The following is a 13,451-nucleotide window of genomic DNA, read 5'->3' on the forward strand; positions in this document are numbered from 1 at the left end:
CCCAGGACAGACTCTGGACAGTTTAGTGAAAAAGAGCCTCTGCTGATCACTCTGTAAGTTGTGTAAAATGAATTTAGAGTGATCAGCAGAGGCTCTATTTCACCAATTAGTTCTCACATCATTGTGTTAGTTTCTAAATTGTCAGAAAGATGCTCATTTTTTCAACTTTCAATTTTCAACTTTTCAATTTTCTATGTCTTATATCCAAAAACTGCATCAATGTGGCAGTTGTGAAATGTGTAAATGGATGGCTGACTCAAACATATGTCAAGGGATTGAGGAAGTGTGCTTGAGCAAGCAAACTGAACCCCATGTTTAACAATACGCAGCAATTAATATTCAACTTTTTTTTGTATTACATAGCTGTAATATAATCTCACGCCCAACTACTATATAGGATGTTTTATTGAGAATCTTACCTTTTTAAAGCAGGTTTTTAGACTAAGTCCTCAAAAAACTAATGTACACAAGTAATTTGTAGGTTCATTTACAGATTTCAAGCCTTTTAAATTAAACTAAACCATTTGGACAAGACAAAATTAGCTTCATGTCATTGACCCACAAGTCATTCATTTAGTAACAAATGTTGCTGCTCACAGCTTCTCTACCTCAAATCTGGTTTTCTTCTTTTCTTGAAAATGTAACACCATTTTGTGAGACAAAATCAGCAGCTTGAAAACATTTAGTTTGTTCCGGGATCTTGTGTTCCGGGATACATGAACCTGAAATCATCCCATCAGTCTTCACGTTGTCATACAAACTGTTTTGACTGTCTGTACCTTGTAACTCAGCCAACGATGACTGTCCAGTGTCCAGACTAAATATACAGTACATCACCCGCCCACCCCGCCATCTCATGTCTTGACATCACAGACCCTCCCCGCCCCCCGCAGCAAAGCTGGCCTTGCTGGAAATGGATTCCTCAAAGTCCCGCAGCTCTATTCACATAGTAAAACCAGGCAAGGTCAAAGCTGAGAATGTGTGTGAGTGTGTTGATGTCGTTGTGCCAGCAGCGCCCACTTTGCCAGGACATGCAGGCAGACATCAAGGACACACACACACACAGACAAAAACACTTCCAGTCTTTGGTCCTCTTTTAATTGCTGGTCATATGAGCTCTTTGTAAATCCCATTGATCTGCGGCACTCTTTTTAAGAACAGGAGACAGTCGTTTGGCCTTTGTGATTTCTCGCTGTCTCGACCTCTTCCCTCCCTCCCTTTTATCCTTTACAGTGACATCATAACTTGGAGGTTTTGGGGAGAGTGAGAATAAAATCCTCCTATATTTAGGGATCAAATTGTCTCACTCGCCCTCAGCCTCCTGAATCACTCCAGTCACTTAACGGTGTGTCTGTGTGCGCGTTAGTGTGTGAGACAGAAGGTAGTTTAAACCAGCTGCTTACATGTGTACCCTCATATATTTGACTGGCTGGGGGAAATTATCCATCCGGGACCAGACCCCAAGATATCCTCTGAGTGCTTCACTTTGGCAGTGTCATTAATAATTCAGAGCATCACTGGGGTTGTCTCCGGAAGATTGTATGCACTTTTAACAGTTTGTTATGTGAAGAGTTCAGCAGGGTGTGTGTGTGTGTGTGTGTGTCTTTTGGTGTACCTGTGGGGCTTTGTGTTGTATGGTAACGCTCCTGGCCAAAGTCCAGGCCCAACCCCTGCTGTAACGACATGTACACATTGTCAGGCTATTTGTGATGCAAGCAGAGGGAGTTGGCTGATGGGTTAATGTTGAAGCAGAGCCGCTATCAAACTCAAATCATGATAGGAATGTAATTATATTCTTTCTGCTCAAGTTGCATGCTGTTTTATTTTGAATTGGATGTAGGATGAAGACAAGACAAGGCTGACAGCTCGAAATGAGCAAGACGTGACTGTTTTCACAGTATCATATAGTTTTCTACAGTTATAACAGAAACAATGAGAATCTATAACCACTTTTCTGTTTTAGTTTACTGTTCTGTTTGTTACTGTTCTGTTTGTTCTCATACTGCCTTCACCTACTTAGTCATTATATCTATGTTACTGACGATTATTGATCAGAAATGTCACTGAGGTAATAGCACTCTCGCCCTCGCCACCGGGACATTCTTCGGTGTTATTTTTTCTTTCGGGTGACACCATCTGGCTCTGATTCCTCCAAGTATGCTGGCTGATCTTTTTCCTGATCCTCCTCCCCGCTTGTCCTGTGTGTGCCTCTGCCGACGCCATGTCAGGTTACTGTAGTAATACAGACTGCTGCAGCGGAGTGCTGAAGAGGAGAAATTAAAGAGATAATTGAGCTGTGTGCGTGAATGATGAATTAATAGCACGTCAACAATGAAATGAATGAATGAAATATCTATTTTCAGTTAACCCAGTTAAGTATTTCAGCATGTTGATACAAAAGTCATACCAAAAATCCTCCTCGGTTCTTTTAAATGTGCCTGTTACGTAGGTGCAAGGCTGTTAAATAAGCTGCATCAGCGCCTGCACATTGACTCCAAGCCACAAGATTTCAATTTCAGAAAGCGTCTTAAGGGTGCTGCATTGTTTAATGACTTGCTTGTCCCGTTCTGCTGTTTAATAATGCGTTGCTCACTTTCATGGTGCATTACTTCGACCAGCTGTCACACAGTGCCATCTGCACTCAGCAGAGATGTACGTCACATCACCGTATTGTGTGTGGCATGGATATGTGTAGAAGTCAGATCTGAATGTGTCCGATATGATGTGAATTCCTTAGTTAACAGCTGTGTTGCTTCTCTGGGTGTTGATGCAAATTGTCTCGCTCACAGCACCTAGAAAATAATCAGGGAAAACATTTTGGCCCTCGTCTTGCAGCTCTACTTCCTGTGTAGTTGATCAGAGGGATTTGATAAATGGATGTGATGTTCATCTGTAAATTCCGCTAATGTTAATTTTCTTTCTACCATTCAGGAAAATCCCACCTGGCCATTGTCCAGAAGGTGAACAACGAGGGCGAGGGGGATCCTTTCTACGAGGTGTTGGGGTTGGTCACTCTTGAAGACGTGATCGAGGAGATAATAAAATCTGAGATTCTGGATGAATCAGACCTTTACAGTGAGTTCAGCTTCGCTCTTTGATTTGCTACCACTCTGTTACTGTCAGTGCAGTCAGATCTAACTTAGTTCACTACTTTATTCTTCTATCTTTGACATAAATGTAAGCAGACTATTTTCAGATATTTAGACTTTGATTTAGTTTTACACAAATAAGCATTTAGCGGCTAAGATGATTTTTGCCCTTTTGTCCTTTGACTTTTTACATTGTTTAACTTTTTCTCTCTTCTCAGCTGATAACCGCACTAGGAAAAAGGTGGCGCCCAATAAGAATAAGAGAGACTTCTCCGCCTTCAAACATGAGAGCGAATCAAAAGTGAAGGTCTCTCCTCAGCTGCTGCTAGCTGCCCATCGCTTCTTGGCTACAGGTGGGGAAGGAACTAATGCGAACATGCACACATCAGAGACGTGAACAGTCACTTATCACAATGTTACTAAGACACAGCGTGTAGATCATTTATAACTTGTGAACAAACGTACATGTGAACATGTGTTTTTAATATGTAGCCACAGTGTGATTATCCTTAGAAGGCTAATTCTGTCATCTTGCCATCTGACAAGCGAGGCAGGTCAGCACATGCTTGGAGGAGGTTTAATGTGTTTATTTACTTGGAGGATCTATTTATGATCCAAGCGGTGTGCCTTCCTCTGCTTACCACCACAAGAAGACTCTGGACTTTGGCCAGCTGGATGCGATGCCTCACTGCTGCTACAAATCACTTGAGAACATGTTGCAATGTGTCTGGTTAGCCAGCGTTAGTCGATGGGCTCTGCCAGAAGCAGTTAGCAGTAGCTGCTGCTAGCATGACGTAGCACTTCCTCATCTCACAGACACTGTGGTGCAGGAGCATGCCAGAGTCTGCTCCTCTGCAGGCATAATGTCAGTGTGTGCTGGCTCTGTTTGGTGTTTGCTGTCCACTCGGGACGTTGGTTTCATTTTTCTTTCTCGATTCAGTGCACAGAATTTAGCTTATTAATTTCTCGAGAGGTTCTGTTTTTGTTTTCTTTTCCTCCTTTTTTCTTGATCACATCAGCGATCATTAACCAGCTCTTTTAAGATTGTGTCTGATCTCCATTGCTATCGTTACCTGACATTGGATATCTGGAGTGCGACTTGAAAGATGTATTCCACACAGGGAAAGTCAGGGATTATCACAGAGTTTATGAGTGCGTTATAACAAACTAATGCAATGCTTTATTACATAACTTTAAGAGCTTCTGTGTTTTGCAACAGCCAGTCTTTGGTTTATTGGGAGCGGAGAAAAAAAACAAAATTAACAAACCAGGAAGATATAAAATTAACGGGCTGTGAAAGTGTTCTGACTTGAAAATCATTGAAAAGTCATGGAACATTTAATCTGAGCCCCAGCAGGGAAACCAGATGAACTTGTTAACTTAATATGTAAACCAGAGTGGAAGGAGTTTGTTTGCCTTTTAGAAGATGAATGCCAACGTTGGTCATATATGCCTCACCTCTCACTGTGTATAGCACTGACTTTGTTTGCAGGGCGGGCTGTTTCTTTGTTCACTCTTTGGGTGGGGTCGAAGGTACTTGGTGGAGCTGTGATTGCAACAGACTGTCCAACGACAGTTGAAAAATGACAGGGAAACCGAATGCTTTTCACCAGTTATTTCTTTTATAACAAGGACAATGCACATTAACCAACATCACTGTGAATGTGCTAGTGTTAGCCAGAGGGCTTGTGAAGTTCACCACTGGTAGTGATGCTAAATTGTAAAATAATCAAATGTTTTTGGGGCTGCAAATAATAAGTGAATATTCTGCCCATTATTTTATATCTATGAAAACAAAATCACAGATATGCCAATAAAACTAAGAGGAAGTTTTTTATATATATAATATAATCAATTTCTTACATAAAGGCAATTCAAAGTGCTTTATGTAATGCATTAAAAGGTATAAACATATGCAACATGAAACAATTAATTTTGAATAAGAATGATCCTCAGATTTGTTGAAGATATTCACAATGCGGTGTTGGAACAATGCACACAAGAAAATCCTTACATTTTAGAAGCTACAACCAGCATGTATTTGGCATTGGGACCTCCTTGGCAGCAGAGCGTCACGTTGGTTACTTGAGCCCAACTATCACCAGTTCTCATCCAGCCACATCCCTCTCTCTTGCTGTTTAGAGTCTGCCTCTTCACTTGTTACTATCAAATAAATGACTAAAACCATCATGAAATTCTCAAAGTAGCTGCTGATTTATTTTCCTGTCAGTCGACTAATTGAGTAATTGACAAATCTGCAATAAACAAATCTGCAATCAATAAATGCTCAAATGCTAGCATCCTGTAAAAGAACAATCCTTCCCTTGCATCAGAGCAAACCATTACATAGTTCATTGTGTTTGAATATGCCTGACGGGGAGCTGATCGTCATGTGATTGCATTTGGATGCTCTAACTGATACTAATTCATCACTTGTTTGATCACTTGATACTCGGTCCTTGTGAGCCTTTTGATTATTTCAGTATGTCAGAGCAAAGTTTATGGCTGTAAATGTGTTACTTGCTTTATCTTCATGTATTACATTTGCCAAATTTGAGTTTATAAAGACTCAAAATTGAGCATTTTATTAAAGGGAGTCTGGGGATTTTCTCCACAGGCGACAAAGAAGTAGCCTGTATTAGTTACTGTTTACTGCACTGTACTTGGCACACCCAAACAGTACAAAAGCATGTGTGTCTAATTTAATAAGCACTTGGATCAGCGATGTCAACAGATTGGTTCACACGAGGGAGTTAACGTCTGCTCATTTCTGTCAGCGCATCTCTAGAATTTATTTAGAGTCTTACATGTGCACGTCTTGAGCTAAATAGATGTCCAGATATGTGTCATGGTCAAAGTAAATCAACATCCTCATCATAAATCTGTCTTTACTTCTCCTCCATTCCCTCTGCAGAGGTGAGCTTGTTCAGCCCATCTCAGATCTCGGACAAGGTGCTGCTACGAATCCTGCGCCACCCCGACGTGATCCAGGAGATCAAGTTCAGCGAAAGCGAGAAGCGCTCGCCCCATCACTACGTCTACCAGAGGGGCAAGCCCGTCGACTACTTTGTTCTCATCCTGCAGGTAAACGGTGATCCAGGGAAGAGGGGGTGAAGTGTGACTTGGGTCTGTTGCTGCTTGTTGCTTCAGTGTGGGTGAAATAGCCGGTCTGACGTCGAGAAGTTGCTCACACTGCTGCCTGACCTTCACAGGCAGTTCGATAGGAGTTCTTGCTCTTTTCGAAATCTTTTATCTTCACATCCTCCCACACTCATGTGTTCTCCCACACACAATATCTAGTTTCATTTCAGCTCTCGCATAACTCTGTTTCGACAGTCAGATTCAACTGTAGTATTTGTTCGGCATTTTGGGTTGTTGTGTTGTTTTGTCACGTGCAAATGTGAACGTTGTTGGATATTGAATGTACACAGCATCTACATTTTAATTAATCCTTTACCAATGAAGCCGCAGCTCACTTAAATCTAGGCGAAGGGTCCAAATCATTTAGAATTTACTGTAGCCATCTCTAAGCGTTACTTTCTCCTCATGCGGTAACTCTTAGAAATCACACGATTTGTAAAGGACTCCGGTGATATTGCCGTTGCTAGTTCAGTGGTTGGATCAGTTGAAACAGACATCTGCTGCTAACATTGGCTGGATAAGAGAGCCCAAACACGGGATTGCATCACAGTGAATTACACTGAAATCAGACATCACTGGATCCACTATGGTTGCGGCTTCTGCTTATTGTAATGTGGAGGATGGTTGTAGCCTGAGGTGGCCCAGGACACATCAGTGCACACTGCTGAATGAATGTGGTCACATGAGCGCAGGACCGCCTCCTGGAATTTTTCATCCTATCACATGATCACCTTCAGTAGATGGAGTTTGCTTAGTTGTAATGGAAATGTACATTTTCAAACGGGCATTGTTACTGATCAGTTAAAAGGCTTGTCGTACGTGTAAGTAAGGGCAGAAATACCTTGTCTTGAAATTAAGTTCAGGCATTCATGGTTGTGGTCTAATAGTGAATTATTCTCCAGCGCCCCCATGAGAGTCACATTTTGTTTTTTAAGCATCACGTATTATGCATCGTTATTGAATGTGTGAGTCTTTCGATTATGATTTACCTGTCAATAATTCTCAATGTGTTGTGTCCATAATTCCACATGGCTGCTTTCTCATCAACCAGTACAAGAAGTGAGATAAATCTAAACCTCCTTTTAATTTAGAGAGTCCTTTAACAAAATCAGACTACAGTCTTAATGTAATTTTGCGAAGTTTGAACTTGAAAATAAGATGATAATTTAGATGATGCCGTCTTAATATGCATTTCCTTTAAAAGACCGCATACACACTGTGTGGGTAACAGCCCTGTGACTCACAGTAATGAACACATCCCGCCTCTAAATGTCGCGCTGCCGAGTGCCCAGATGAAAGTGGTGCAGTTTGGATTATGAGACTGACCTTCCGCACATGCTCTTACTCTTTCTTTCCTGGACCCTTATGTCGTCCTCCTTCTCTTCTTCTCTCCACCTGTCGTGTCCTCCCATCTCTTAGTGCATCTTTAGCTTGGCTGCGTTGAACGATCCGCCTTCCTGTTAAGCGTGTCTGTAAGCTCCAGCTTGCGACAGATGGCAGTAGGCGTCGCACGCAGCCCCGACCCGACAGGGGTCCCGAAACTGTTGATAAAGCAGAGTGTGTTGGTGTTTGCCTAGGTTTTTTTTGTTTGCACGTTTAAAAGCACTCAAAGTTAAGACGAGTCACTGAACAAGTATGACGGAACATTCCACCGTAGATTTGTTGTAATTTGAAGAAACGGGCCCAGAATCTTTCACCACGTCTTGAGTTATAGTTTGTTTTTCCCTCCTAAATCTGTCCTTTTTAATGTTTGCCTCTTCTTTGCCAGGTAGTTGCTGTTAAATAAAAACAGTAAAGGAAATAATATTGTTAATTTATGACTGGATCCCTGCTAAAGCTTCTGAGCCCTTCTGTTCCCCAGGCAGTGGATTTGAGTATTTGATTTTGGGTTGTCAAGACACAGAGTACTGCTGACAGCAATTAGGCACAAGAAAGCACACGGCAGAAGTGACAGTTTCATTTAACTGTAGTGATGGAGAGTAGAGAGAGACATTGAAACAAATATCAAAAAATCTGTGCAAACCCACGTGTTGTTATGACAACAGCAACAGTGTGGCAGTCACAACTGCTCCAAAGTCAATTAACTCTACAAGGAGATTAGTTCTGTCTAAGGTTCTGTTTAAGGGTTTTAAGGGCCCGATTTGGCAGAGTGCCAGGCTGCAGGAGGTCTACACAAACACTCACCAACTCTAGACCTCAGTGATGGCTTTAGAAATATTCGTAATTCCGTCCGTCATGGAGAATAGTGAAAAAGAGCTGATTTTAGGTGAAGTACAGCTTTGAAAAGGGTAAATCAAACCAGGGACATTACGGTGTGCTCTGGCTCACATACTGTTTGTATCAGACGAAGAGACTCTGTACTATTCTGCTCAGGGATGATCAGGATATCTGGTAACAAAATACTAACTTATTTTTAAAGCCCAACTCTCGACAAAATGCAACCTAGGCTTTCTTTGTGAATGTACCCGAGTCCAACCTTTGTGTCAAAGCATAATTACGATGGAAGAGGCACTTTTAAAATTTACCGTATTTTTGTTTTAAGGTCAAACTCATTTTCGATGGTGTGCTATGGGCACTTTTACAATAGCATGAAGGACAATATTGTTTTTTGCTATTGACAAAACAATGAATTATCCGTGCATTTATATGGAACTAAGCTTTAGGAGCGGTCCACCTGGCATAGGTTGCATTTGGGCGAGAGTTTCGCTTTAATGTAACTTCTCAAAAAGATTCACCAACAACTAACTGGTTGATTAACAATACAGAAGAATTCATACAGAAAGATAAACATGACTTTTAGCTTTGGGTAATTAGAAATATGCAGTAATAATTATGTAATAGAAAGTAGTCAGATGACAGATTCATCTATGATAGAAATAATCATCACTTTGACTCGCTTTCAATTTATGATATGCAACATTAAAAAGCTTGTTTCAGACCTGCACCCATTACCGTATGTGGTCTCCAGTCTGAATAACAACCAGGGTTGTTTTTACATAACAGTCGCTACAGTGATGTATCTTGGTCTGACACTGTGAGCATCTCTTGCATGAACAAAATCGGTGTCAAGTGTGAAAGAATCCATCAGTGATGGAGCCTGACTCACTGCTGTTTGAAAGCAGCTCTTTTCATAAATGTGTTGTCTTGTCTGAATGGGGCGACCTGAATGGCATCACTTCTACATGTAGATGAAGCCAGCCATGCTGCATCAAGGCCTCAAGTGAAGCCAGTAGGAAGTTAAAAAAAGGTAAATGAGGGATCAGGCAGCTGTGACCTTGGACAGACGAGAGACGAGAGGAGAGCGGTGTCGCTGGTCCCAAAGGACATGCTCTTCACTAATTGATCCGCGTTATATAAGATGGTAGTTCTGGGGGGAGGACGCCATTTTCACCTGTTGTCAGTCCGCGGTCGACGCACAAACACTCTACAGCATGAGAATCTGTGCCTCCATCTGCCTGCTTGCACTCTGTAAACACACGCAAAAAACTCCACAGCTTTTGCTCTTCTGCTGTTTCCACTCTGTGTACATGTACACGCGCACTCAGATCCCACAGGGTGGGAAAACGATGCTTCGTTGTCTTAATCTCACTCTTTCACACACATTTATTTCCCACACCTCGGTAATGTCATTGTCCCTAAACAGTCATTAGCCGGGTCCAGTAAGCCAGGGGATCACTTTGACTTTCTCCCCACCGCTCGTCTCGGTGAGATTTTCCCCCGTGGGAGGCCGGATATCAAGGTTGTTGTGGATAGACCCCACATGTGGAATAATCCGCTGAGACCCATTTAGAGAGGGCGGCATTTAGTGCCAGCATGCCAGCGAGGGAATTTTCCACCGTCGCCTTCTGGATAGAAAAAAATACAGCTGGAGCCAGGAGTGGTAAACAGTTCTGGATGATGAGGGTGACTCTGTAGAAAAGAATATTTCACTCCTCTGATGTCTTCTGTCTTTACTCAGAATACTGTTTTTGCTATTTTTTTATTTGTCTCTCAATCAGAAGTGTTTCTCAGTTAATGTCAAATGCAGGTAAAACAATATTAAGTTCAGGGTCCTGTACAACTATTTAATGACTCAACCTAGAATAGATAAAGGACAATTTTAATTAGATCCTGTGCTGATGAATATTTTATTTCGGTAATTACAGATGCACTGCAGACTATTTAATGAATTATTAATACCTAGTTCCTCTGAGGAGTCTGGGAATAGCTTGTGTGTGAGTTGGTGCGGTTGGTGTTTGTCCTGTAAACAAAATTATTCTCTCGCATTCCACCAGCACTTATTTCTGGCGATTATAGAGAGAGAATGGAGAGAAAGATGGAGAGAGATTATTTTAATTCAACGCTAGTTATTTTGAGTGTGTGACAACAATTTATTGAATTAAAAAAAATAAAAAAAAACAACATTTCTTTGATAAAGTGGTAGTTTGAAGGGAGTACCTGCAAATTTGTTCAAGTTTGAGAGCAAGAAAAAGTATGATGTACTCCTAAGATTGGCTTGATATGGCCCTAACAATAACATGACTATATTTTAGGCTATATCAGGATACATAACATACATCTGGAAATGTTATAATGAACAAGAGTGCTATCAACAAGAACAAGTAAAAGGTCTGCCAGATTTAGACAGTTACACCACTTTGTTATCATGTAGCCTTTAAAGGGGCAATATGTAAGAATTGTCCACCTATAGAATTCATACTAGGGGGCAGCATGTTGACAGAGTAACCGCTAACTGCTGATAGCTATTGTTGCTGTTAGCGATTCAGCTTGGTGAGCCGTGCGTCTAGCAGTGGGGACTGAGGGCACCAGGGGAGAGTTGGTGTTAGCACAGGTGCTTCAGACCAGACAGCTCAAGGCTAGCTTTGTTAGTTTGCTAGCCTCATTAGATATCTCTGTGATAAAACTGCTGATTTTCACATTTTCTTGATCACTTTAGTTTCTTAAATCTTTTCAGCTAAAACTCTCACATGTTGTTAAAGAAGTTAAACCTACACCATTTCAAGATACAACAATATGCAAAATCTGAGATGGTACATAGTCTCGTATCACAAGAATGATAGATATCTTATATACTGGCCAGGCCTATGTGCTTCTTAGAAACCACATCGATGCTGATAATAACATTAGTATGTACGTGTGATGTGTGGGAGTCCGCTAGACTCATGAGAACTAAAAACCTCAGACACAGATAATTCACTGTCCTTGTTCCACTCCTTTTATAGCATGTGTACGTTTGTTTGTTTGTGTGTGTGTGTGTGGCAGTGTTCCTCTGTGTCAGCAGACGAGCTGCTTGTTTATGAGCAGCATGATTCATGTGTCTATGAAGACGCTCTGTGATTCTCACAGAACAGAGTCAGTCTGAATGGGCAGAGTCAGGTCACTGCTGTGTTCACGAGGTTCATTCAGCCTTCTGGAGAAGTGTCGACGTTCGAAGTTGGGCATTTCAAGACCTTGAAAAATGTTTTGATTAAACAAAGTCTGAATGAAAGGAAGGAGTGATGTTTAGCCTACGTCTGGAACTGGCTGTGTTGTTGTTGTTATTTAGTCTTACACAGGAAATACGTTATTTTTAGGTTATCAGCCTTCGCTACACTTCTTAACTTGTTGTTGTTGTTGTTGTTGTTGTAAGTCTCCTGGGTGACATTAACATCACATTTCCATTTCAGTACCAAGCTCAATATATTGTGTAGACAAGTCAAATCTGCAAATTAAAGGTCTGAAGTGAGTTTATTAGTGGACCTGTATGCAGGTAAAAGTCAGGATCATTTTCCTTTTTATCACTATGTTGTTCTGATGTTGTGCAGTGCTCCAGCTAATGACATTTTTTATTTGATTATTTTTTTCTTAATGGGAGAAATGTGACTCCTGCAACTCTGTTTTCTAATTGCAGCATCTGCCATCTGACTAATATTTATTTGTTGAAATAGCAAAACGACAGTGGAGGCATTGGGCAAGTAACACATTCAGTGTGTGCCCGACCACCATGTAGCACGAGGAACACTGAGGGAAGCCTAGTGTTGTTATATCGGCCAATATTATACAGTTCAACCATAAGCTTTATTGTCTGGAGTGACTGAGTGCTCTGAAACAGTGGACGTCAATAGAAAAAGAACCCTAAAGTTTTCCTCTTTTAGAATAAGAGATGAACATAATCACTGTAACTGGTCGATCAGCTAAACTCTGTTGTTGTTGTACTTCACATTCCAGGATAATTTGGTCACAACATATTTGTGAGCAACTCTTCCTGTTGTGGACGAGCGCTGGAAAAATGTCTGTCCTGTGAGAATAAGAAATATTCCCAGACTTAAAAAGCAGTGTGTGTGTGTTTGTGTGTGTGTGTGTGTGTGTGTATGTGTGTGTGACAGTGACATCACACCCTTGGTGCTCGAGAATCTGAGCTGTGGAGACGATGTACGTTTACAGTGACTCACACAGTTACTTGTCGGTGAAGAAATCCATGCGCGCGCGTGTGTCATAGAATAAATGACTCAGTGACTTTGCAAAGACTGTTGGAGGAAACTGTTCAGTTGGACATCAGCTGTAAACTGAAGTCAGTGGTTCATTTTATGACAAACACACGGCCACAAACCACTAAACACAAGGGCTGATAGCACACACACTACCACAATCTCACCAACACTGTCAGGAGGTACGTGTGTATGTGAGCAAGTGTGTGTGCCCACGTGTGTGTGCGCATGTGTGTGTGTGTGTGGTTTCAGGGGGCCACATACTGTTTTTTTTTTTAATTAACAAACCAAGAGCAGTGATTCATTAGACCTCTTCTGGGGGCATCATCACAGCCTGGTGTTATTCCACAGCACTTGTAAGATTTATTGTTAAAACGACCACGTTTTGCTGTGTTGTGTTGTGAGTGTGTAGATAGTAGTTTACAGAACAACTGTCTGTTTTGCCTCAGAGGTTTAGAGTATCTGTCTGCACTGTCAGCTTGTTTACAATGTGTCTTATCATCTGATTTCTCCGTTTGAGTTTTTTGTTTGTGTGTTGCGGGGGCTCTGGATGAACAGCGTCATAGTGGCATCTCAGATTTCTGTAATTGTTTAGATACCTTGTAGTCACTATAACCACTCTGTTATAATTCTTCCGCTGTCTCTACCTTTTTCGTGACTTAACCTCTCTGCTTTCGCTGACCTTGTTTTGGGTTCATCCCTGAAATAGAAAACTCCTTGGGCGCCCGCCTGCTGTTTAGCCGCCACAGACCGG

The 13,451-nt window shown here is 41.5% G+C and overlaps 1 protein-coding gene across 1 annotated transcript in view; it reads left to right on the forward strand.

Annotated features, from left to right (window-relative positions):
- LOC119019445 (metal transporter CNNM4) overlaps window positions 1–13,451 on the forward strand; it is a 39,932-nt gene that overhangs the window by 14,053 nt on the left and 12,428 nt on the right. The window contains exons 2-4 of the mRNA XM_037098009.1: window positions 2,932–3,075; window positions 3,308–3,442; window positions 6,004–6,173. Of these exons, the coding sequence (XP_036953904.1) occupies window positions 2,932–3,075; window positions 3,308–3,442; window positions 6,004–6,173 (449 nt within the window). The remainder of the gene's footprint in view (window positions 1–2,931; window positions 3,076–3,307; window positions 3,443–6,003; window positions 6,174–13,451) is intronic.

Source organism: Acanthopagrus latus, chromosome 5 (genome assembly GCF_904848185.1).
Source record: "Acanthopagrus latus isolate v.2019 chromosome 5, fAcaLat1.1, whole genome shotgun sequence".
In the NCBI taxonomy this organism is placed as follows: Eukaryota; Metazoa; Chordata; class Actinopteri; order Spariformes; family Sparidae; genus Acanthopagrus; species Acanthopagrus latus.